Source organism: Psittacula echo, assembly GCF_963264785.1.
Source record: "Psittacula echo genome assembly, chromosome: 5".
Lineage (NCBI taxonomy): Eukaryota > Metazoa > Chordata > Aves > Psittaciformes > Psittacidae > Psittacula > Psittacula echo.
The window spans coordinates 49,816,921-49,844,705 of NC_137739.1; the positions used below are offsets into that span (position 1 = coordinate 49,816,921).

Sequence of the window (27,785 nt, forward strand, 5' to 3'; positions counted from 1 at the left end):
AATTTGAGACAGCTGACTAAATTCTGCTCTTGTTTATGGATATAAATCTTAAGTAACTTTACTGACATCTTTGGTAATATTATGCATTTGCTTCCATGAAAACTGAGACTAGAGTTTAATCCCATTGCCATAGAAAGAAACTGGATATTACTCCTGGGAAGGTTAAAAACATTCTGATATCACTTCAGATTGAAAACTGTATAATAAATAAGAAAACAAGCAATAAATCAGACAACTGAAAGCCAAGAGTAAGTAGCTAAATATTGTAAATAGAAGGATAGACCAAGTTATTTATAAATTCCATCTCAGAGGATTACTTCATTTGTCTTTTGAGAGAGACTTTCTCATTACAGGAGGTATTTCACTAAAAAATTAATTGTTTATTAAGAATTAATTAAATACGTTAGCATGGGACTATCTGATTGGGGAATATCAGTCTCAGTACTTTGAACTTGCAGGTGCTGCAGTGGTTGTAGTTAAGACATTATGTTGGAGCTTTCCTTCATTGCAGAGGGTTGTGTCAAGAAAATCTTTAATATAAAAATAAAAAGCAGTTCATGCATAAAGAATGACGCCCTGAAGCATATTAGATCTGTTTATCTCTCTGTTTAAAACGAACGGTACCTGGTATAGTTTACATAACAAGGCAGGGATCAGTTTGATAAAGCATTTATATCACCTGGGGAACACGCTGGCTCATTTCCTCAACACCTTTCTGCATGGCTTGTTCCCCAGCAAGTATAATAGCAAATAAAGTTTTAATAGGTCAAGAGCAGAGGAACTGCTTGTGTTAAAGTAAAAGACATTTCAGTTTGCCCTTTGACAAATAGCTCATATTTCAAACCTGGGTCTCTGCAGCTGATCATTGAATGATAATTATTGATTTAATCTTTCATGGACAAATCCTTAATTTTATTTGATCATTTGTAGCCTTAAAGAGATTTTTTTTTTTTAAAAAAAAAAAGGCAAGTTAAAGCTTAGTGCTTATGTGGTGTACACAAAATGTGTAAATTATCCAGGGGGAACCAAATAAAGGATCAGGATGGACTCTTGCCCCACAGATGCAGTGGCAAAGCTCTAGTGACCTCATTAGAAACAGGATTTCACCTCAGAGCATTAACATTTTTGGCAAATACAACAGTATAAATCTGTGAGTTAACATTTGAAAACACTTTTTTAAACAAATGAATTTCAATTTAGTTTGCAATTAAAATCTGTTGTTAGACTAACAGATTTTTTTTGTCACTCTTCCATTTTGTTTAATGTAATCCAGGATATGAGTCACATTTGCTTGTTGTTTCTATATGTGAAGCAAATACTGTAGCTGCTGTTTCTGTCATAGCACATCTGCTCTGCTGAAAACTGCAAAATGATAGATAAACACATGGACAGGAAAAGAAATAGATGAATAACGTTTTGTAATTATTTTTTCAGTGAACAGTAATCATCACCAAATGTCTTTACAGTTCAAAGGCTATTTTTGTTAAGCGGACATACATGGAGCTTCCATGCAAGCTATTGTAACTTTTTGGTATTTTTATTTTAAGTACTGAGGAACATGTTTTCCCCCCACTGGCACTTTCAGGACTGCATAGTAAAAGCAATATTGTGTTCATCAGCTGTCCCATAACAAAGCTAAAAATTGTTCAGTAAAGAGAATTATTATACTCTGCCTTTTCCGGAGAGTTCAACAGTGGAATACATCTTCCTTAGAGTATAATTAATAACAATTTGTGATGGTTTTATGCACAGACACAATTCAGAGTATCTGTTCACTATATTTAATGTAACAAAAATAAGCTGATATCATTTACAGGGTATGTATCTAGCATCCCAGTGGACATAAATCAATAATTGAGCCACAGATAAATAGATCAGACATGGCAATAGGAAGGCAAAAGTAGTGGAGAAGAAAATCCACAAAAATAACTTTGCAAAGCTTGTCTTATGTTTTCAGCAGAAACTAAGAAAAATAATCTGACAAGGGCAGAAATCAAGTCATCCGGCAAATTCTTGTACTTTACTTTTATCAGACAGAGTAATACAGCACATGACACTAAAAATAATACTGTGTTGTCCAAGGGCAGGGTGGTAATATTATGCCTTTTATTCAGAAGTATGCAGCCCCAACAGCCTCTACAGTAGCTTCTTCATATGCTTGTGCTTTTCTAATCACACAGGCCCACGCACCATAATTCCTTCCTCCCTCTAAATTTAACTTCCCTTCCAGACATAGGAACCCAAGAGAGCTGTTTAAATGGCACCTCTGTCGTCTGCACAAAAGCAACGTCCATGTCTTTGTATGCTGCTGTGCAGTTGTTAGAGACAAACTTTTGGGAATACATACTTCACACACACTTAGAGGGGGGTGTGTCTGGGCAACTCTTGGCGCTCCAAGGTGTTCTAGAAGCCCCAAGGAATTTGTATATAGAGGCTGTGCTTAGCAAGATGCTTTTTCTATAGATTTTTTTTTTGGCGTGAGCTCTGTGTAAGAGTGTATGTGACTGCTGACTTCTAGTGGCTGGCCTACAGATGACATCAGTCCTGGTGCTACTGGCCCCGACATGAGTTTTCCAAAGGCTCAAAGGTGGGGCAATATGTGGCACTGGAGGAGAAGGACCTAAGTGTCTCTGCCGCACAATTCTGTACTTCTCCATGGAGATGCATGGGGGCTGTTGCTGCAACAGGGAAGTTACACAAACAGGCTAACTTTTGACTGCTAATGTCAGAGTCAAGTTGTGCACTATGCATTCAGCAATTAGATGGTACAAAGCACATGAGGGGAAAAATCAACAAATTGTTTTTCTTGCTCCTTATGTCACTTGTCCCTGTCTGCCTCTGTGCCTTAGGAGAATGCAATGTATTCCTCAAACACCTGCCCTGTTGCCATGCTGCATATCATTTGGGGTTTTGCACTGATTATAGGGTTATGGTTATTTGGGCTTCATGGTGCTGTCCTTGTATGACCTAAATTTTCTTGTGCTCAATCCAAAGATCTTTGGCATTATGGAATCTTTGTGAAAAAAAGGGCCATCATCATTTATACAGTTCAACATAAACTTAAAGAGTTGTATAATGAAATATGTCTGTAAAGGAACCTTTTAAGACAGATTTGCTTATTAGAATTACATTATTATGAATCTATTTCTATGCATTAGGTAAGGGGAATACACTGGCAAAAAAACGTAATGTGTGCCTCAAGTCATAACTCCTTTTTAATGTCCTAAATAAGTGACCTAATTTTCAGAAATGGTGAGAACCAATTCATCTCTCACGTGATCTCTATGACAGCTTCCAAGTGCAATTTTAAAGCTGACTTGCGGGATCAAGTCCTGCTATTGTCAAGTGAGGTGAATTAAGGAAGCTATGTATTCCTCTGAACTGCTCAGCTGTGAACTGTCAGAGTCAAATGAAACTGGGAAAGGCAGAATAGGATTCCTGCACAGAAAAACAAACAAAAACCAACAAAAATAATCAAAAAAAGAAACAAAAAAAAATAGTAACGGTGAAATTTAGATCAGCAGAATACAGTTTGCTGTATTAGAATTCAGTCCCAAATCAGCTCCAGAAATACTGCTCTAGCAAATCAAAAAAGCCGCATGCTGTTCGTGACAATAAGTGGTTAGGGCTTCACTTATACACTTCCCCTGAAAGAAATGGTCTTCTAATTAAACAATTGTTCACAGAAATCACACCCCAAGAACTGAAGGAAAAGAAATGGAAAACTCATGATTGTTCCTTTTTATATTTTAGAACTATGAACTGGAATAAAGTTTATCACTAAACTAGATTTTTCTGCAGTTCAGCCTGCTGTTTATAGTAATAGAAAATTACATATTAACATAAAGCTATGAATCCAGTTTTAAATTCTTTTGATGTCAAAAGGCCCTGCATATTCTTCAGATGAGCCTTGTTATATCTAGCTCTCTCGTCAGTCCTTGCATTTCCTTACAGACCTGATTGTAGTACTTGTGGTTGTGCCACTGTATCTAGGACTTCACAGCTCAGATGATTCTTATGTGCTAATTCTAACTTTTTAACACTCTTGACCACAAACTGATTCTCTGGCCATAAAAGCAAACCAAGCATAGAGCAAATCAAATCTTGGAGCATGTCTTATTTATCTGTGCAGTTCTCATGTTTACATACTGGTTTCCCAGTTTACTCAGCAGCTCTCTTCCACAGAAATCCTGCTGGCTTTTCTCTTTCCCTTTTTCTGTCAGTGGCTGCATTGTATGGGCTCGTGAATTTACTGGTGATTTTCCTGAGTGGAGACAGAGACTATATACCAAATGCTTGTCATTCTTTGCATAAGGCTGTGTTGAGGTTTTTCATTGGAAGCCTATGTCTACTCTCTTTCTGAAACCATGGTTTTCCACCCCAGACTGTAGACGAGCAGCTGTTCTTTCTCCTCAGAATATTTTAGTGGTGTTTAATTACTTGCTACTGTACTTAGTTGCTGTGTTGACAAACTGTTGCATATCATTTTCACTTTCATCAAACTAGAATTACTTTCAGACACTCACATATTGTAGTATGGTAAATCCCAACACTGGATGTATGCAGACTTCAGGAAGGAATACTTTTATTTTGTAGGTTGTTCTGAGACAGGACATAAGAAAGGTAGTACCTCCCAGACTGTAGGCTTTAGTATGTGACTTGACCTAGAAACTCAAAATGTAAGGTGAGAGCAAACTCCACTTCTAAAGCTCTCTTGTAGTAACAACAATCATAACTCTTCTTTAACTTAGTATATGACTCAGCTGCTCGTTAAATCATTTAGGCAAGGTTAGGCTTCCATTGAGAAGAGGGACCAATATTTCCATTTGCACATAGGGCTGCAGCTTCTCTTTAGCTATTCACATCTGAAGTCTGAGACAGGGAGCTGAAAGCAAGTAGAAACATTATCCCAGCAGTGTGAATAGGGACAGTGCTGCAGCACGAGTCAGGGAGCATTGACATGGCTAAAACCTCTTAATCTTCCTTGATATGTGTATGCCTAAGCATATCTTGCTTCCCAAGTCACTCATGCAGGTGTGGGTGGGGCTGTGCAGCCATTTTGACATTGTAGTATACAAGCAGGGACAAAGACTACAGGATGAGTTCTGCTGTTTGTCATTTATGTCCTGGCATTTATGCCATAAACTCTTTCTAACTTAGGAAATCTCTTTTGGGAAACCCCAAGAACAATGTAGTCCAAGGGCATTTGCTGTATCTGTTTGATATTTGTGTAGACACCAGTTGCTCATCGTGGAAGGTCCTATAAAAATTAATCAGCAGTGAACACATATCTCTATATTGTATAAATATCAGATGATCCTTTTGAATGAGTCACTTATCTTCTAAAAATAAAACTCTATGGTTCATGATTTTGCATCAGAAGTTAATAATTGTTGCATGGCTCAATTAGTGTTCAATAAAATGGACCTTCCTGGAGAACATTCAGTGAGTGTAGGAGGGATATGACACAGCATTCAAAGTATAGCTAACAAAGGAAGAACAGATGAGCATTGCTTACATGTTCAGCATTACCTTCAGGAGGTCTACAGAGATTTTGGTCTCTGTTTGCACTAATCTTATGTTAGTGACTGCCTTATTACATTAGCAAATTTAATCCTTGTTAATGTGATAGAAAGTTGCTAATACAATGAGACTCATTATATTAACAACTTTTGCATCATGTTAGCAAAAACATTTGCTAACAGAATGCAAAAAATACTGATATGATGAGGTAATCATTATCATTATTCTAACACCTGATTACATTAAGCAGCTACTAACATTTTTTATGTGAAATCATTGTTTGCTCTGTACTGGGATTTTCTAGGAGAATCTGGGGGGCCTAAATAGTAAAATGCAAATAGTTTTTAACAAAAGTTTTAGATATGGGTTTTGTTTTGCATTGTGGTATAAATATCAATTAATCAAAGTCATCCTGAAATTAGATTTCTTGACATAGGAAACTTTTTTTCTATAGAACAGTGAACCATATAATGAGCTATGTTGTGACTAAGCCGGTAAGAGAGTGTAAAGAGAATGTGGATCACTGCTGGTCTTATCACCTTTTGGCTTTGAAAAATAATTTCACATTGCAAGTCATGTTTTGTAATATGTAAGGACTTGTGCAGTATTTCATTAAAACATGTTAATTTCACTGTTACAATTTTTTTTGTCACAATATACACGTTGTGTAGAATATATATTCATGTAAGATTTATATTCTTTCCTGATTACCTTATCTTTCCATTAAAAATGTACCAGGGTTAACATAAAATTATGATGATAATATTTTTAATTTTCAGAATATAATCTGACAGCAAAACTATTTTATTTCAATATATAATATGCTATATCTCTATTATAATATCTTTGAAAACAATCTGATTATTATTATTCTTTCTAAAGCTTTCATTCTTCTACTCACTATGTAATAACAATCTTTTAACTTCAAAGATTAGCTGTAAAGATTGAGGAAATTGACTTCAGCATAGAGTCTTCATGATCAATCCCATAACGGTAATGGCCAAGCTTTGCAAGCTGCTTTCTGCCAAGTAGTAGTGTGGGGAAAACGCGGAGAACATTTTGAATATATAATGTGTACGAAGCAAAGGCAGACATCTTAGGCCAGCTGGAGGATGGATCTTTTTAGTTACGAAGAGATGTTGCACTTAATGTTAAGTCCAGTCAAGGATCTGTAGTTACTTAAGCTGAAAGCACTTGAATTTTTCATTACTCATAAAGGAGAACCACTGAGAAGAGGTTCACTACAGATCTTAGCTTCAGTCCTGCCTTAGTACAAATCAGCTTTATGTTGCTGCTTTTAATTTCTAGAGAGAGTGTATTAGAATGATCCAATTCAAAGCCAGAAAACGAAGGAATGAGAAGTTCAAGGACTTTTGTATTACTTCTGGAAAGACTCCATTTTATTTGTTTCTGTGCTACTGATTACTTAGAAACCACTGGAGAATTTTAAACCTGGTGGTGGATGAGTAAACAAGAGAAACATCTTCTGCCACAGATCTTTATGTGGAAGAGGAATTTCTTAAGAACACAGGAGTTCATATAAAAGTGAGAACCTGACACCAAATATTTCCAAACCACATGTAAAATCTACAAAATGGTAACCACCATAAAAGTTGAAGCATGACATGATATCTCATGTAAATTTTTTTATACATAGTGTACCATGGCTATTCTTGTTAGCCTCATAGATATTTAATCTTTCTTTTGAAGTTCTTTTATATATACTGATTGTGAATTGCATAGAATACATGTCGTGAGGAAAAATTATTTTTATCATTTTGTCTTTATCAGCTCAAAATGTGTTTTCCCTTCCATTTATTGGAAATCTCCCTTTTCTTATTTTATCTTCTATGTATCATATATTATTTTATGTACTTTTTGTCACATCACTTTTTTATTTGTCTGTTCTCAAAGCTAAATGTTCATAATCTTATTAATTTCTCTTCAGATGTCCTTCTACTAAAGATTTTCTGTTTTCATTATTCTCTTTCTTAATAGCAGATGACCAGAAATGAGCATAATACTCAATGTAAAGCTTGGACTATAAATTTATATAATGACATTGTAATATTTTCTTTATTAATTTATTAATTTTAGATCCATTTTTTTGTATTCTCACATCTCATTTAACTTTTCATTCATAGCAGTCTCCATACAGAGCATGTGTTTTCACTGAGATATTTCCATTTCCTTTTATTGCCTAGTTACTGTTATTTAAAACTTCGCTATATACAGGAATAATTTCTTTGAAAGTGTGTTACATCTTGCACACTATTACTCTGTTGTTCAGTTGTCTGCTCTAATAGCTATTTAGATCTCTCCCATGTTCCTCCTGCTCCTCTTTTGACACAATAGCTGCATTTTTAAGTCTTTCTACACTATTCAAGTAAAACACAGAGCAGATGCTTTCCACTGATTTTCTTAGTTTAGGCATGCATTTAGCATGAACAGGTAAAATGTTGAAACTGTCCCCTAAGAGAGACTAATATTCCAGATGAGAAGCCAAAAAACAAAACCAGACTCCTATGTCTCACTCTTTCCTTCTGTTGCCCAGTACTGCGTCTGAGGTAGAACACAGGTAACTTCTGTGGAGAGGGAAGCTGTCTGTGTGTTGTCTGGTGTCCTGTAAATTATAAAGTGAATGCAAATGCCCTAAATATCAAACAATATTAGAAAATAGAATGCTGCAAAAAGCTAGAAGTGTAACCTGCTGGAAGTCGGTAGCAGAGAGGGAAAGCAGGCATTTGTGTAAACCATAAACTCAGGTACACTTCCTGGTTTTAGGCACAAAGTGAGAAATGTCAAAGTATTTTATACTCACAGTAGAATATGTAAATATAGATATATTTCTATATGAATATTGCTATCAAGGGTCAGATCCAACTTTGCTTAAAATTTCCCAGAGGTATGTTTCCTTCTAATTCCCTTTACTTAGTATAAGCCTGTACTTTTTATTGTGTTGGCACTCTAGTAAAGCAACTAACCTCTTTAAGATACATAGTGTTTGTATCTATTGGAAGGAATGAATATGAATATGCTTTTCAAATTTCAAATTGAAATCGTCTGCAGTGGTACTCTTCAAGGACAGAAGGGTTAGCTGGCACACAGGTGGGAGAAGAGTTGCTCATTAGGGAAGGTTTGTTATATGGTAACATATAATTAAGGTAATGGTCACAGCTTGTGTGACAGCAAACACTCTGGCAGTTGTTTGATTGCTGGCTGGGTCAGGAGATCAGCTATTTCTACAAGATGTATCCACATTACACACTAATGTGAACAGGTTAGAAAGCAAATTACAGCTGCCTTTCTTAGGCATATTACTGTCGAGGCTCATTGTTTTGGTTTTTTTACGGTACATCAACAGTAATATGGCTTCTGAAGACTTCATGTGACAGGTTAGGCATTTTATCCTTTGAGTAAACAGTAATCATGGTGTGAAGAAAGTGGGGCATTGGAGATTTTTCCCATTCTTTGAGAATTCCATTCTTCCTTTATAGTTTGCTCCAAGGGCTCTTTGGGGATACATATATTAAGCCCTTTAAATAGTTCATAATAAATCTTTGTCTCAGGCTGATTCTGACAGTTTTTTAAAGAGTCTTTTAAGAGACAATCCTCAATCATTTGTTAATCCATGGGGTGATCTTCAGACTTGGAGGAAAAAGAAACAGTGCGAGCTCCAGGGTTGTGAAAATACAACGTAGAAAAATTTAAACTCAGAAAAACTCAGGAAATACTGTACCATGGAAATCTTACAGATCATACTGTGTTCTGCCTGTGTTTAAATGATCATTCTCAAAGTTACTCAGTTTGCAAACACTGGAGGTGATAGATAGAAAAATGGGTGAATAAAAAAAAAAGGAAGAGCAATTACTATTGATCATCTTATTCCTATTATCTTGGTTATGGCTTTATTTTGCTTAAAGATTGAATTGAAGGGGCATTATGAGAAAAAGAAGTCATTGTTCCCGTTGTTAAAATAAAGCAAAAAAAACCCCAGAATTCCTTCTGTTAAGTGTTTACCATTCAAGCCTTGTGATAAATCTGCCAAAATATCTGCACTGTGGGCTGATTTTTAAAATGCCGTTTCCTGTGTAATATGACAGATTCTGATTGTGTCTGTCAAAAACCTCCTTAACTTCACAGTGCAAAATAAATAAATAAAGAGGAAAAAATAATAAAAGGTGTCCAGTTCATTTGACATTTGTTTTCACCAAATAATTTGAGTGAGTTGTTTCCTAAGAATAATGCATGGCTGCAGCCCACTGGAACTAGTGTTAGATATTTGTTTTCAGCAGTCTCAAGTCTGTCATTTTTGAAGATTCCTGTTCTCAACTCTCTTTGAATCTCAATGGCATAGTGCTTGCCATTATTTTAGGCTTTTTTGTAAATTCTGCATAAGCAAAGAAATCTATAAATGCTAACTCACCCATTGAAGAACTTCCTTGGTGTATCTTGGAAATAGTTGCCCTATTTTAATTTAGTATGCTACCCTGAGGAGAAAATACTGTAACAGGAACAAGAAAGTGGTACTAATAAGGGACAAAGCTATAGCGACACTTGGACAGCTGGGTTTCTTACCCCTCCTGCAGCCAGGAATATGGAGGTGGTTGAGGTGAAGGTTGCTGCTGGAATCGCTACCAACCGAGCAATATATTCAAATAGCATCAGCTACCTACCATGCCAGCTGTGTCTGTGCTAGCAAGTGCCTCAGCAGGAGCAGGATTAGCAGCCTGCCTGGTTCTGCCTTGCCTGGATTGGGTCGTGGAGTTTCTGTATGACAGATGTGAGGGAACAGTTGCACAGTGAATCTTGTGACGATGAAAATGTTAACAGCATACAGAAATAAATTTGGATGCATGGTTCTGAGGACATAAGTATTTTCATGTTTAAGTAATACTTTTATTCACAGGAGATTTTTAAGTGTTACTTGTTTGGGGCAAGGGATGGGAAAGCCTATGTTGCTTAATTTTTTCTGTTATTCTTTTTCTTTAAAAATAACAGTGTTAGTCACACTGTTTTTTGACATGGATAAGTAGATTCTTTCTGAGCATATGAAATTATATGGTTTCTGACATCTTAAAAGTGTTGCTTGCCTGTCTTCTGAACTTTGAAGCCATGCAGCTGGAGAAAGTAGCTCTTCATCTATATTAGACCAGGACTTTCTACAGATCCTGCAAAATCAGCATCATTCCCCTTTATCCCCCAAACAATCTGCATAGTGACATGACGCTTAGCACCATGGCTTTTGCCACTGTCCAGTAACGAACTTATCTGTGAGCCAAACATTGAACCCTATGGGGAAAGCATTCTTGCCAATTATATTCATTTTCCCTTGACAACATATGGCTTTAAACTCCAACTCATTTTTTATTATTGAACCATTTTAAATCAGTTGTTTTATAAAGAAAATTATTTCTTGCCTTCCATACTTCAAAATATTTATGAAATACCAGTTTGCATTTAACACACCAATACCCATCCACGCAACGTTCAAACTCGGAAAAAGGAACAGTTTGGTAGAGCCCATATGACTGAAGTCCAAAGAACAGAATGGAAAGCTGTTTGCAATTTCAAGTAATTGCTCAGTGTTAGCAAAGATCAACCCAGATAGTGGATGTGTTTGAAAAAAATAAGAGGTCAAATGATGCCACAATCTTACCACCCTTTTTCTTCCGTTTTCAGTGTGTGAAGAGAAAGTCAGATGGTTCTCTATGTTTATTGCTGCTAAACCAGTAAGCATTCACCATTAGTAATGATCAGGCTGTGTTTGCACATGTATGCTTGCTTGGTTTAAACATATGCCAAGTAGCTACGTACTTTTCTAGAAAGGTTATTCAGCAAGGTTACACAATTTGTGCAAAGTGATTTTTTGGCAGGATTCTATACACATTGATATAGGAAGCCAGTAGATACTAGCAACCAGTTGCTACCCCTTGGTTAGGCTGCATGGAAGATTCATGTATATAAAATAGTGTATTAAAGTAAACTTACAAAACCAAAGAGCAATCATTGCAAATGTAATTTTTTCTTCCTCTTTGGGATTCTAATTTTAAAAGCATTAAAGAAGACAGCTGCTCATGCTGTGATATGCGCTAAACAGCCTGAAGGATGGAAAAAAATATATTTGTAGCTCATAATAACTATTGACCTTTCTGATATACAATGTTCTCTGTGTTAGCTATTCTGTTCTATCAACAGTGAAGATTGAACATGACTTTTTAATAGAAAACATGGGGTTTCAAGCTGCTTTCACAAAGGTGTTTATGTATTGTTATTTTGTATTGTAGTACAAAGACTAAGTCCTGATGCCCTTTGTCTGACATCATGTTTGTCATAAAAAGCCCCACCATTACTGACTGTTTTATATGAGGAATTGGCTCGTAACCATTTTATAGTCGTGATAAAAGCATTGCTCCACTAGATCCAGAACACAGGTACTGAAAATAGAATTCCCCAAATATCCCAGCAGCACAAAAGGTATTTTCTGAAGAAATAGATTCCTCAAGTGGCTATATTTACAGGGGTATTCCACTAAGATTTAAAACACTTACTTTTTGCATTCATAGTTTGTTCCTTGGCATACACAGGCTGCTGCTTAATGGCTTTTGCTGCATGTCATGTGCTCTCAAAGACTATCTTTATGATACTCCGTTTTTCCTCTTGAACTTTCCTATTGCTTAGTTGCTGAGTACAGAAACATCCACTAGCAGCAGCTTTACTTTGACACTTGTGTATGTTTCCCCAGAGTGGGATCGTGCAGAAATCAGCTGAGCAGCATGAGGTAACTCGGCTGCTCTTCTTTCCCTCAGGGAAAAGCTTCACCAAAAGCACCTCCCATTTGGCATATGAAAATCTGGAAAGCAACCTCTTTTTATTGTGCTTTCTAAGCCTAAGCAGGCTGGCAATGTTAGGCAACATCAGAAGGGACTTTTTAATGTTTGTTGGGGGGTTTTATGCCATGTGCTGGAAGGAAACTTCAGTGGGCCATTATTGGCAGCTCTGAACCACAGTTATTTTCACAGCTATGCTCTGGGGTGTCAGCTAATGATTCACAAGTTACTAGGCAAAAGCAGAAAACTAGCAAGAGAGAAAAAATACCCTGAGTTGATCCTTCTAGGCCATGAAAGAGGGAGAAAAGCATTTACTGGCAGTTTTGTGCCGAAACAAAACGATCAAAATTGTTTATAAGAAATTGCTCAGTAAGGATAACAGTCATGTAAGTTTTGGAAACAAGGCACATCTCAAAAGAGATTTAACATCTAGTCCTGTATTCCTCACATGACCATAAAGCTCTTAGTGAATTCAGTGAAGTGTTTACCCTCAAAACTAGTCAGGGTCAGTTTTTTCCTTTGCTATTTTCTCATTTCCCAGTTTCTTTTCTCTATACCCATACCCTAACAGAGGACTGATGTGCTATTACTTGTGATCCTTCACTCTCCTAACATCAGCACCTCTCCTAGCCACTGGATGTGTTCTGTTTCCAACTTTACTGGAATTGCTGCAGTACAAGTAAACAGTAAGGAAACGATACCACTGTGTTAATTTTCTCTGGGACTGTCACTGAACCTTGAAAAATTATGAGTGTTGCTGACCTCACATGAAACCAAGCCAACAGGTCAGGTCAGATTATTTATTCCATTGCTTAAAATAAATTAGCTTTAAACGTAAAAACATAGCGGGAAGTTTGAGCTTCATATGCAGTATGGTTTATGTACCACTCACTCACTAGACCATAACAGCTCTTAGAGAGTTGTTCCGGTCTATTGGATGAATGGAGATACATTTGTGAATGTTTAGATAACAGATTTAAGCCCGGTGGACTGTAACATTTCCAAAGGCATTTTCAGAGTTAAAGTTTCCTACCATGATTAGTTTTGTTAATAGCAAATCTTTACTATGTTGTTTTCAAACAGGCAAAAAAAACCCTCTATGCATTTCATAGATCACTGACCTACCAAAATTTGTTGTAAAATCTGTCTTTCAAAGTTACAGGAATAACAAAAATCTTACTCATAGCTTCATCCTGGCAACACTTTATTTATTGCTCTGTCCTGGCACCTAACTCATTTTATATTTGACCAGATATATAAAGAATTCTGTGGAATAAAGTTTACATGGGAAGTAAATTGCATATGTTGGGAATTAATAGCCTAATAAAACATGCTGCTAGACTAGAAATAGAAATAGAAGGAGATACAGAAGCAGAAGAAGAAAGGATGTTTTGAGAGGCATTTAATACTTAGTTCAGTAAAGAGTTGTTCATATTACTTTGGTTTTGCAAGTATAATAGAACATTAAAAATTGCTTTGTATAATAATAGGGAAAGCCTATCAATGAGTTTGTACTTTAGTTTGTCCTACATAACTAGAGCCTGTACATGGACCTAGTCTGGATTTAAAAAAAATAACAAAACATGGTAAGCTCTTTATTTGTAGCACTACAGGATAATTTTTCAAAGCATGGCTTATTTCTCTGCAGGTGCAGTATTTTGTGCACCCCAAATATAGTAGTATTTGTGCTTGTAAAACCTGCAAACTGAGCAGTAACAATCACAAATACAGTTTGCACATCAAAGTTGTGTCATTTGTATATGAATAGTAGTTATGTGAAACTGTAACTTATTTTGCCAATAATTGCATGCACAGTTTTGCTTATCCAAAGCAAAAAAAAAACAGCATAAAGCTTCTTCAGAGAATTCTAGCTTACTGTTGCCTGTGATTAAAGTTAAGTCTGGTGTAATTTGGGGAATAACACAAACACATTTCAAAGTCTGAGGTAACCTTGTACATCAGATTGAAAGTTGACATCTGTAACCAAATCCCTAAGCAACAAGCTGAGCAAAATGCTAGAAATGATAAAATAATAATCAGGAACTTGTCCAAGTCCTTTCATAGTATTCTTACTTACTTAAATGGGATCGGGCTCTAGTGGCTTAAGTTTCCCAAAGATAGGGAACTTGCGCTACTTGAGACACACCTGGCAACCATCAGCTGCTCCAGAAAGATTTGGGTCTTCTAGAGGTACTGAAATGTACACAGGAAATTGCCATTCCTGTGCATGTCTTGGATACTGTGGAGCAGCTCACAAGAACACTGTAGACCTGTGTGTGAGCAACTAAATTAAGCCTTCCATCCCTTAGTTTGCATTCCTGAAATGAACGAAGTGTTCTTCTTTGTGCATTTCTAATAGTTTCTCCCATTAAATTTTATATAGTTAAGCATTGGGGCTTTCACTGCTTCCTTTGGAGGCAATTTTCAAGAAATCACAGTTGGGATTAACTATGCAAATTAAAAATACTAACTACACTTTGTTGTGACCAAACAGTTCAAGTCAACAGATTCCTGTATAATAACCAAGTTCTTATAAATCCACAGTGTATCAGGCAAATCAGATACTAAACGTGTTCTCCCACTTTTCTGGCTCTTGTATCTAAATTCACTGCTACTTCACTGACTTGACTTTTGCCTGAACACATGTACTTTTATCACATTAGAAAGATACGCTGAGTTACTAACTTGTTCCCCAGTTTCGAACGCCTTATGCTTAACAATGTGCACCATCGCATGTGGACCATAGCCTGGTAATTACAGATTTTGATTATATAAAATAATAATATCTCTATATGTAAATACATAAAATATAATTTTGTATTATGATAAAATATTAATTCTATTTGTAAGGCTTCAATGTCAAATTAGTTCTAAAAAATTAAGGAATTTATATAAAACAACTAAACTGAAACAATCTGAGATGCCAGCTCATTTCATCCATTGTTGGATCTGGAAAATTTGGAGGGATGAGAAAGAAAAAAACAAACAAACAAAAAACATCGAAAGAACCAGCTTTCAACAGAAGTCTGATAGGGTTTAAAGTTTTTATGCCTTTGAATTTCTAATAGGCTTATAGGTAATGAAAAGTGAATTGTATTCATCTTGGAGGTAGAAGGACAAGAAATAACAGTTTATTATCTTGTCTGAAAATATTACCTAGCAATAAATTATTTAGAGGAAGTCATCCTTCTTTCCATTTCTTTTGGAAGAGGTGCCCTGAGCCTTCCCCTTTTCAGTGAGGCCTTGGCCATAACCCAGCATTATTCCCCCTGTGTAAAGAAAGGAAGGGAACTAAGTCACCAGAAGCCTGTAGTCCAATTCTTAACAACTTCTTCAGCTATTCAGGAAATAGTGAAGTAGAAATTTTAAGAATCTTAGCAAGTTAGATACAAGTACCATGAATTTCAGATCCAAATCTGGTTACTTGGGATTTCGAGTTCCTGTTTATAACTGGGACAGCTTACAGCAAAAATATTATTCCTACAGCTCTTTTTAGAAATAGTATTGCTTTGGAAGAATAAACTATCTTTTTCTTTGCCACCCACTAAATATGTCATGTAGTCCTTGATTTTGCGAGATGCTGAGCACACCAGCAAGACCAAGAGAGCACCTGTAGAAATTTTTAGCTCTATGCTCATCAGTTGATCTCCAGCCAAGCTGCCTATATGCACAAATGTGCCTAAGTGGTTCATCCAGATAGTCCAAGAATCTTCAACACCTTCATAGACCAAGCTTTAGCTTCCAGTACTTGGTCATGTTCAGCCTGCAATCAGACAAAACCCACTTCACTTAAAACCATGCATCTGCACAAGTGCTAAGTAACTTGCACTTATTGAAAATAAATTGTCTTAATTTGAAGCTTTTTAATTGTATTTGCTGGGGTAGTAGTTAGGAAATAAATCTATCTTTTAGCTTATAAAATGATCAAATTTGATCTGCAGGCTACTAAGAGAGAATGACCTTGGAAACAGTGCTCTTTTGAGAGTTACTTTTCTGATTAAAAACACATTTTAAGAGGCAATAATATGAGAAAAACAGGACAGTTAACTACTCAAGGCTGAATTTTCCTAGGTCCTCTAATGCCTGGTTACAGACAATAAACTGCACAGAAGAAATAGAAACATTTGCAAAGATGCATCTGACCCAACTGAGAGTGACAGATTTATATTACCTAATTATTCATCTGAATATAATGATTCTCAGTTGCCTATGTAAAGGATTATAAGACTTTAAGAAAATGTGGGAAGAGGTTACCAAGTGTAGAAGATAACATGAGAAGAGAGCTTCCTTTTTGTTACTATTTTGTATGTCTTTCATTTTGCTTCTCTTTTAAGAGCTGTGTAGTTGGTGTTTGAGAGTGTCTCTTAAAAGCTGTTTAGACACCTGTTTCCAAGGAAGAGAAATGAAAGCCAGGTAAAAACTTCCTGAAATGCTATCAAATCCAGAATTTCCTATATGTTAAACTGTAAGATTTTTCCCACCAATCCCCTGAAATTCCTTGTTGGTGTTTGGTTTTTCTTCTGTAGCTTTTTGTCCTCCTAAGAATGAGAAGCCAACTTTTATCTGTTTGGCATGTGAAAATGCATTCTTCTCCTATCAATTATTTTTAATGTGTGTAAGGAAAAAAAAAAAAAAGAGAAGTTGGTGAATATTTATTCAAGCTGCTTTGGCAGCATTTCGTTATTTAAGACATAAATCAAATTTGGAACTTCTTTTTTCCTGGGGGACATATTGTTTATCTGAATTTGAATGTGCTTGTGAATCAGTCATAGGGATAGTACTTGTGCTGTGGCTGTATTTATTTTTGCTGTATTTATAGGAATTATTTGCATTGTTTTACCTTGTTTTGCTCTAGAGCATTAAGCTATTCAGGCTGCACAGTGATGCACAGTACCTCCACAGATCACTGCAGGTTCAGAGCCCTGGACCTCAGTTCTCCAAATGGTTATGTGCATGTTTATCTATCTGTATACATTCCACTAATATCGGAGAACTCTTGCAGTATATGAAGTTAAACGGTGGGGTCTTGACCCAAGATTAATCCCAAGACAAAGCCTATTGAAGGATCAGAGCTGCAAGGTTTGTTCATGGAGAAATGCTTAGGAGAATATAACTAAATGATTTTGTGAGTTGGCCACTAGTTCGTACCATCTTCCCATTTGGCTCTGTGGTTCTTTGTTAGTGTTTTAACATTTATGACACATTTGTACAGGCATAGTTGGTTGCAGCTTCATGCCCTTTGGAATGGGCAATGCATTCTTTGTGGCCAGAAATCTCATCCTGCATTAGCAGTTTCAGGAGTGGAAAGAGGTTTATTCCTTTAGTAGTATCTGCCAAAGATATTTAAGGACACATAAAGGCGAGTGGTTTCCCAGCAGAGTACACAGTTATCTGTTTTGCAAAGACAATCCAGACTTACTTTTTATGCTTCTAAGCCTCACAGTATATAGTGCTTTCATTCACACGCAGTGAGCATTGACTTTTATCATATTATTAGCATTCTAAACTCACAGTTTCTGAGGTTTATAACTCAACAGTAGGTTTACACTCAGTAAATTCAGCCCAGGAGCACTATTTTTCAGTGTAAAAGACATCTTTAGTTACTACAGTGTCAAGCCAAGCAGACCTTGCTTTTTCAGGCTTTTTTAAAGATCTTAGGTTACAAATTAAAAAAAAATAAATAAACAAAAAACAAAGTAGTGCAGAGTTTCATTTTGATGTTCATCAGATTGCTAACCTCCTTGGACATAATTGGAAAAAAAAGTGAAAAGGCTGAGTGATAGGCAGTTAAAATCAAGTCCTGAGAACTCATAATGCACTGTATTCCATATATTCCTGTGCAAACCTCACTGACATCAATGGATGTGTTCTGTACACACCCTGTTTTTAAAATCCTGCGTGCATAATCACCGTTAGCATTGTTCCAGTGTCTGCTGTGTGTCGGCGCAACTCTGAATGCAGATTTGTAATACCAGCAGTAATGGTTCTCTCCTGAGAGAAATTTAAAATGCTGTTCATGAGCTGTTCTGGACTTTTAGGTAACTAATCCCATCTCACACATACACTCTCAGGTACTTTTTTTTAATGAAAATCAAACACTTCAGAATACATATTTATACAACAGATACTGTTCCAGTCTGTTGGATAAGTTATACGCATTTTATTCACTTACAGAGATGTATATTTTCGTACATATTATAGTAACATCAATATAATGTTAAGCTTATGATATAAGATGACATGATCCCAGAAAATGTCAATGCCAAGTATACCGTACTATATGTCAAGTGCTTTCCTTTTTTTCATAAAACAACATTTGAAAGAGAAATTTTAATTTCAGTTGCTTGGGAATGGTACATGTGTATTAGAGCTTGATCATTTTTCGAGCATGAGATATTGTGTGTTTAATTAACATTACTTCTGTGTGTTTAGGTAATTACCATTAGAACACATGAGGACATATTGTACTTATTGCCTGTGCTAAAGCATAATGTGCTGGACTACAGCTACACTTGTTAAGCTGATTTTAGCATTTCTTCACACAGCAGGAAGCACCCATGCTGTGGTTTCTTAATGTACTCTTTAACTACTGCACTGTAGAGTACTATACAATAACAATAATAATTAATTATGATCCTCATCTTACCAATATTGCTGCTGTCCCAGTGACCCTGGTTGCTGTTTCAGGGTTCCACTATCCTCTACCCTGAAACACATGTCTTGTCTTTCAGAGTTTTATTTCTTAGATGATACTGCTAACAGAACAGAACTGAATTTTTTGAGGACAGGTTTTTTCGTGGATTGTGATGGCTTCACATTTGTTCAGGTCTCCAAGGACCAGCACCAGTAAATGTGAAAGAGACACCAGCAGAACAGTGTACTTTCCCATTTCCTCCAGGATGAAAAAAAAATACTCTAAATTAAGTCTAACCTTAAATGTATAATCTGTCCTTGGGAGAAAAAAAAAAAAAAAAAGATATAGCATCTTCAAGCTCTTGGCATCCCTTACGAGAAAAAATTGGTTCTAAGGGTCTCTGATCTTGTGTTTTAGTAAAATAGAACTGCACGGCTGAGTGACAGTTCTGATCTAAAGCATTTACGTTTAAGTTTTGATCTCTCTGCTTTTGATTAAAACTAATGAGCTCATTTAATTCAAAATGGGAATCTCTGATAAGAGAAATAAGGTTGATGTGATTGGATTAGAGGGGCAAATTAAACTCTTAGAGCAGAAGTTTGTGCTTATATAGTGTATTAAAAAGCTGTTGGCGTATTATGGCGTGTTAGATGATGAGAAAAATTTCATAGTAATTCATATTTAATCAGAAGAAATGAAAGTACTAAATATAACATGGCTCTGCTTTTCCCTCGAGTGATAAAGAGCTGTACATTTAAAATGACATCGAATTCATGCTCTCTAAAACAAAAAAATCTTAAGAGAGACACTAAAGAAAGGGGCACTGTTGTCAGTTATCAAAATAGAGCTCAAATGCCACAAACACAAGACAACATGACCACTTTAAATAAAAGACAATTCAATATAATCCTTAGCTCACAAACAAGGTTTTGTATTTCTGTTGACAGCATAACAAATGCTTTTCAAATACTTGAATCTTTTCCTCCAGTAGTCTGTCAGTCCTCCAAAACAATAGTAGAATAATTTCAAATTAACTTTTTTATTCAGTGTTAACTACTCACTGAAACTGCAAGTTGGTTCATCTCCAATAATGCTTGTTTATTGTAAACTGTAAAAATTTTCCCATAAACAATATTTTGGGGAAAGGTTGGTTATCAGGGCTGAAGATAGCAATAATAAAGACTGTATAAAGAATATCTCAGTGCTGACTAGGGTTGTACCTACTATTTTATCATGGGTTATACTAAAAGTATTTAGCAGTTTAAGTTGCAGTTAAGGGAGTAAGAACCACAGTTGAGAGCTATAGTTTCGGGCAGGAAATATCTCTTCAGTTGGACTACAAAGGTATTTCATTAGTGACTAAGTAGTCACCAATAATTAACAATGATGATGATGATGACAATAACAATAATATGTGTCATTTGCTTGAGCATTTTTGCCTTCAGGCTTCTCAGTTCTTTACTGGCAATAATTAACCCTCAGTAATGGGGAAACCAAGGCACTGAAAAGAGCAGTGACACACCACAGTATCACTGCAAGCAAAGACTCAGGAAAAAAAGCCTGCAGAATTTACAGTCTAATTCAGCAGACAGAATTGCTAAAAGTCAGTGAGACTTTGCCTTTCATAAAATACTGAAGAACTCCCCATTTTTAAAAACAATTTCATACCCTAGCAAAATAACTTCAGTCAGAACAAGACTGTGCAAGAAAGAGTTAATGAGGCAAATCTCTGTTAAAAATTCTATGGGAAAATAACTTGAAAATGAGACTTACTGAGTATACATATATTTTTCAAATTTTTTTTTGCTAAGTAAACATTTTCTAAACGAGGTAAATTGATTACAACACTCTTAGCATCCATCAGTCATTTATTTTTAGTGAGTTCAAGGATTGCACCTGAAAAATAGCTTAGAGGGGATGTATAAAATCTAAATTATGTGTATATGTTTGTTTTTTTTTGTGTTCCCTAGTGGAATCTACAAGCCCCAGTTTACTAACCACTGACAACACTCTAGAGCGCTCTTTTTTCATCCGAATGAAATCTACACTGACCAAGCGAGGAGTGCACATCAAATCATCAGGATACAAGGTAAGGGTTGCACTGTAGCATGAAATGTTGACATCTTTAAATTATGTTCGTTCATGTTCCAGGGACACATTAATAGAGAAAGGAGCTATTTCACATTTGCATATGTCTCATTCCTTTGCTTAAAAAAATCATTAATACAATATTTCCAGTCCAAGGCTTGGCTTTTGGTACTACACCTGCATTAAATTGATCATTATTTTAACAAACACTGATGATAACAGCATAATAGCCTTCAAAAGAGCAACACTTCCAGAGTAAAGGTGTATTTTACCAAAGAAGGTGAGTCAGAGTAACATCACTTTTTCCACAGTGGAAAACTACTGCTCATTTTGTTGGCAGTTAGTCATCTTTGGGGTATGTTTTTCCCAGAGAGGTAGGATTTCTTCATGCAAGGCAGTATGCTAGAGCTATTTCATTTCCCTGCCGTTCTGGCTGAAGGAAACAAGAAGCCACAAAGTGTACTTTTCCACCATTTTTCTTTCATTGTTTGTCTGAGGGGCATCTGCTGCTGAGGATCATATTTGCTGGGTTTCAGACTCTTTTAAGATATGAAAGTCTCTTGTTCCTTATCAGCAGTAATCTCATTTTTCTTCAGTCATATATCGCTCATAGTGCCTGTAGCTATCAGTGGCTTTGCAGTATACTAAAACTAGAAGGAACAGCAAATTTTTAACATTGTCAACTTGTGGAATGAAATATGTCATCCATTAAGTATTATACAAGATAAAAGAGTGGTGCAAGAAAAGAAGTCTGAGAATGTGTGTGTATTTAAAGAAGTTGCTTGTCAATATTTATTTTAAAACTTTCACAAGTATTTTCTTTTCAGTTTTCAAAGGAGGATTTAGAAAAGCTTTGAAGTTGAATTTCCCAACTCATTTTTCCCCAAAAATTCTCTGTGACTGTAACATCAAGGTAGCCTACCTGAGCAATAAAACAGCTGGTAGAAATGTCTTCTTTGCAAGCAAATGACTGGGAGTCCTGCTGTTGGATGGTTTCTGGGTCAAGATTTTTAAAGTAGTTGCTCATGGAAATTTAGGTTGAAGCCAGTGGTTTCTTAAGGCACCACAAGTTTTAATCTGTGTACTGATTAATTGTCAACATCTGAAAGGATACACTCATTACTTGTTCATGCTGACCAGTTTACAAGTCTCAGGATATATCAAGACCAGGAAGTACACAGGAGGAAAAAGGGGAATGAATGAATGGATAGGCAAGTCATTGAAGTTGTACTAATTTTTATGATTAGGCATGGTCTATCCAGGTTAGGCCAAAGTTAGATTGGCAGAGAATTTGTTTTGCTGGATATTTTTGCTGTGGAAAAAATAGAGAACTTGTCTGTGGATTTTGTACTCTGTCATTTTTTGCTAGATACACGTGAGAACAAAAGGAAGACATGTGAGTGACTTTGTCATTCTCTCTTCTTGCACTCCTGACAATCAAATATTAGTCTAGAACCAGAGACATATTTACTGTCAGGGTGGTAAGGCACTGGAACAGGTTGCCCAGAGAAGTGATGGCTGCCCAGTCCTTGGGAGTGTTCAAGGCCAGGCTCTTTTGTCATTGTGAGTGGGTTAACCATTCTGAATCTGTTTAGAAACGTTCATCAGGAGCAGTGTGCTGGAGACACTGTGTCTTACATGAGTCAGGTTTCAGCTCTGTCAAAGGCATTCAGCTGCCTGCAGATTCAATCCTCCAGCAGTGACAATACTTTTCATATTTGTGAAGTAGTTGTGTCTTGTTCCAAACTCTTGCTGAGCTCAGAACCACATCTCCATTTTTTACTTGCTTTGAGGACTGCTGAAGAATGCTTTCTTCAGATAGATAGCAAATGATTGAGGTGGTCCACAAGATGCTGAGGCAATTTTCAGAATGAGTGATCCCTGCCTCAGGAAAATCACAGAAAATTGAAAACAGTCAGAGAATGAGATTGATTAATTATTCGGGTTGATCTACTTAGGACTAATTTTCTATCAAAAGAAATGTTGGAACAAAAATCACACTGGTAGACTTACACATATGTATACCTCAAAGAGACCCTGTTCCAGACAGTTCTGACATGAGATGAGCCCTGTTTATAGTCCATTCCTGGACTGATTTAATTAGGCCTGAATTATACGTAAAGATGAAGGTAATGGCCTTTTTTACCATTAATTATATTACCTTAAAAGTCTGAAATGCGAAAGTGATTACATGATTAATCCACCCTCTTTCCTTCCCTTTCATTGTTCTCCAACACCCTCTTTGAATTCGATTTTCTCATTGTTAGTCTTAAAGGTTGTAGGAAAAGAGTTTACATGCAGTGCTAGAGAGCTGTTCAATTTTCAGTGAGTAAATCTATAATCTTAAAAAAAAAATAGTCAAATAAAATGTAGTCAGCTGATAAAACACACTGAAAACAAACAAAAAGGGGAAAATAAAGATAATTCCATTCACTGCAAAACTCAGAATGTATTACCATTACAGCTGCTGTCTGAGAGACATGATGCAGAGACTGATTTTCTCTGCTGAAAATATATCATATCTTTTTTCTTTTCTCAATAAAAAATAGGTTTGTATTTAATTTGGGGGGTTTTGTCTGCATTTTATCTCCTTCTCCACTTGTTTTCCTCCATTCGAGGGTCACTATTCTGTCTACTTAATAGTTATCCCACCTTCAGTGTTTCTATTTTCTGACTTACTCAGGCATTTGTCAAAGCTAATTTCAGTTGAAAACTACTTAGTTCAAGTCCAGTGATAAATTTCCTACTGCCATGTAGTATGCTATTGTCGTGTTTACATTCACATCCGATTGTGCTAGGATTTTTTTGGTTCAAATCTTTAGGGCCTTATACTGGTCTCCTGAACAAAGTATAATGAATGAGATGAAGTAGTCATCAAAGCATTGAGCATTATCAGTAGTTGCCAGAAATTTCAAGTTCAAGGCCAGGTTGGATGAGGCCTTGGGTGGCATGGTTTAGTGTAGGGTGTCCCTGCCCATGGCAGGGGGGTTGGAACTAGATGATCTTAAGGTCCTTTCCAACCCTAACTATTCTATGATTCTATGATTCTATGATCTCATCAGATGTGTTAGTATATATCCATGCATACTCCTCTACTCTTTTACAGGGTAGCCCTCTCATGATAAGCTGTTACAGAGGTGAATAAACAAATATAAGGAGATTCCGTTGCACTTTTACTGTCATTATGGCAATCTCTGAATTTGGTATAACCAACATCTGTTGCCTCTCCATTTCCCAAGAAGCTGGCAATCAACCTTCTTGGTGATCCCTCAGCAGAATTAAGAGCATCTTAAAAGTCTTTCAGTCTCTTCCTAGTTGCAGTGATTCTATCTGCTGTGCTGCCTAGATACCTGCTTTGGCCCATTCAGTGTCAACAAGAAACAATCTCCATGTCATTAAAACATCAAAGTTATTGAGGTCGCAAGGCAATAAGTCTACTGCAGACTCTTCAGTAACTGGAAGTAAACATAGCAGCTATCATGCCCTGAGCAAAATCTTACTTACAGCCTTAGACATTTAAGCTTGTATTATAGAGAAAATAATTATTTCTTAGGTTACTTAGATACTTCAGCCTTAAAGTGAGGCCTTGGTGTCACTAAAACATGCCTTAGAGTTATAGGAATTATATAGGAAAAGTCTTTTAATGTGGCACAGAAGTGTTAGAACTGCATGCAAGTGTAAGCCCTGCATTGCTGCTTTATAGAATCACAGCTGTTAGCAATGTCAAAAGCAGGTATTTACACCTGGTTTTCTTTCTGGTGTTCTTCACGTGCAAGAGAATTGTGGAAAGTAAGCAAGCTTAAACAAACTGACTAAAACTCCATAGAAGTGTTTTCACAAATTGGTCTTTGTAGTCTGCATGACTTCATCTTTTTGTTTTGTGCAATGGTATCTTTCTACCAACTTGTTTAAAATTAAATATTTTCTGAGACTGTCCTGTCGAATTCTGCATTTTAAACCATAAAGTTATAATAGTTTGATTGCGCTGATTTTGAAGATGGAAATTTTATGTCCATCAGTTCTGTTATCCATTTTCACACTATTTCTGACTTTATTCAAAGTTTTAAATTAATTGTTTTTATTATTTCCTTTTTTAGAACTTGAAGAGTTGGGCAAGATTTGTAAATCTCAGTTGTGCACTTGAAGTAAGTGCAGGTTTTGACAGAATTTAGATTCGTTAACTCAAGAGGGCAAGAGATCAAAAAACTCTGTTAGACAGACAAAATTATGCCAGTGCTCTTTGCTTGTAACACTATTCTCTTGATTCAATCCAAATTTGAAATTATTGTTTCCCATCTAAGTAAAAGATTCACCTGAAATTCAGAAACAAGGTGTCCCTATTCAGAAATCACTTTAAGGACCCAATATATCATGGCCTGGTTAAGAACACAGCAGGAAACCACCTTGCATTTCAGGGGAATAGGAAGGAGGAGGAAAGAGAAGGCAGCTGGTTTTTTGCGTTGCAGTCTTATGACCATTACATTTCTCAGATGTAGGCTATGTTAGATTCAGATATAATTCTCTCCCCAGCCTGAGGGAATTCACATATCCCACTTCCCAGCTTGGCCTAAATTCCATTCTTCTCTTCTAATATCTTTTCCCCCTTGAAATCTTTTCTGTCAAGCATTTTACCCTGTCCCAGAAAGGTATCCTTTCTCTGACCTTCCTCTGTAGGAAGAAAGAAAACTGCAGAATTTATTATTTCATCACATGGCTACTGCCACACCTCCTTAATTGAGTGAAGAAGGAATAAGAAACCAACATCAGGAAGCATTATGTGAAGAGTTTTCTAAATGTCAGCACATGCATTCCCCAGACTTTTCAGCACTGGGAAGACTTAAAGGTAATTTGTCAGAGAGAAAGAACTGATCGAGAATTCACCCATGTAAATCGATGACCTTTAAGTCAAAAGGAAGTCTCTTAGCTGGTAAAGATGCAGCATTACTTATAAAAGAACAAAATACTAATGGGCCAGTCTGAGTCTTATGAAGTATCTACTTGTAGATATAAAGGTACAATTCAAGAAAGGATGGTCTGCAACAGGATTAAGAAGACTAGACTTTGTTTTATGCCTTGCTATAGAGCTCTGAGATTCTATTAGGAGAGCTGTCTGGAAAAGCCTGGTTCACATTCAGCATCTAAATACATTAACCAATCTTTAAAAGTGTTCAGCATCTACTAACTCCATCTTCTCAAAAAAACATTTTCGGGGCTAAGCGTCTTTTAAACGGGATTTATAGCACTGTTCTACCTTTTGGAGGTATGAATATATGTTAGGCATTCATTATTGCAATAGCACTAATGAAACTAACTATTTAGTATTATATAAAAGGCCTTTTTAATAGCAGCCATCTTTAAAAGAGAGATTTGGGCTTTGATCATTCCTCATGATGACTGCAGCTGTAGTATTCCTGACACCTGTGTCAGGATGTGTTTCTCATCCAGTATTGTCTTAAATGTTCATAGAGCTTCAGAGTTGTTATTTTGTTGCAGTATCTTCCAAATTGTGTAAATCAGAAATAACAAACTGGATTCTGAAAAGGAAGAAAATGTAAAATTGAGCAAACACAGATAACTTTATGGAAGATGTTCTGTTTTCATGAATTATGTTATTAAAGAGCAAGTGATGCAATATTATCACCGAATTAACAGCAGTTGCCTTTGATTCTGATCTTTTGCAGTGTAATTCTGAAGCTACCTTTCTTTAAAGTCAGTGGGTATAACAGTGAAAGAAAACTATTAGATCAAGATATACTATGATACTTCATAAAATATTCAAAGTGTACAGAGATCAGCTGTAAGACAAATCTGGTTTTCTTTCTAGAACCAAGCTTTACTGAGTCTTACAGATACAAAATATTTGTTGGCTTTCCTAAGTACCACTAATTATATAGATGTCCAAACTAACAGTGCAGTGTTTGAGACCCACTGCAGTGTTTGTTAGTAAACAGACATCAGTGAATGGGATGAGAATAATGACATCTCATCAGAGTGGGAACCAGAGAATGCCTCCTATTGCACACTGAGGGAAAGTTATTGTGCTCCCCGGTGTGAATGCTCAACTGAAAGGGAGAGGTCTTCAGCCCACAGTGTTTTCCTGAGTTATCCACCGATGTTGTCTGCCACTGATTATTGTCAGTGATTGGTAATATGTTTCAGGTAGGAGCAAAGAAAACCACACAGTGCTATGTGAAGAATCAGCAGCCAGAATTTGCTCTAGCACAAACAGATGCTGCTGCCAACATCTCTGCTCCACTTGGCTGTTTTGTAGCTGCTACCAATGGATATTTTGGCCCACCTCCTTTTCATAATGTAAACATTGTATTACATGTGCAAATGCAGACACTAATAGCTTTTTTAATTATCTCTACCACTTCCAAGAGTTCAAAGTTTTTGTCCCAAGTATATTTAGAAAAGATAATAAGCTCATACATTCAAAAAAATGTAAATAATATTAAGCTAATGTAGATGAGTACATCTCTCTTCAGCAGATACTTGCAGAAGCAGTATCAGCTTTCCACTGGTAAAAGCTTATTGAGTATGAAACAGCCAATGAAATTCAAAATTTGGATGAAACTGAATGCAAGATTCTTAAACTTGCATTTCGACGAATTTTGCATTTAAGAAAACGTTTTTCATTGTGTTTCTCATGGTTGTGCATTGTCTTGATGTAGTATCATGAGCTCAATAGCTGTTGAATAGAAAATGTA

At 36.2% G+C, this 27,785-nt stretch overlaps 1 protein-coding gene across 6 annotated transcripts in view; it reads left to right on the forward strand.

Moving 5' to 3' along the window:
• NPAS3 (neuronal PAS domain protein 3) overlaps window positions 1-27,785 on the forward strand; it is a gene marked incomplete at both ends in the record, with an annotated part of 628,566 nt that overhangs the window by 554,784 nt on the left and 45,997 nt on the right. For all 6 annotated transcript variants that reach the window (XM_080617339.1, XM_080617340.1, XM_080617341.1 and 3 more), the window contains one exon: window positions 20,958-21,076. In XM_080617339.1, the coding sequence (XP_080473465.1) occupies window positions 20,958-21,076 (119 nt within the window). The remainder of the gene's footprint in view (window positions 1-20,957; window positions 21,077-27,785) is intronic.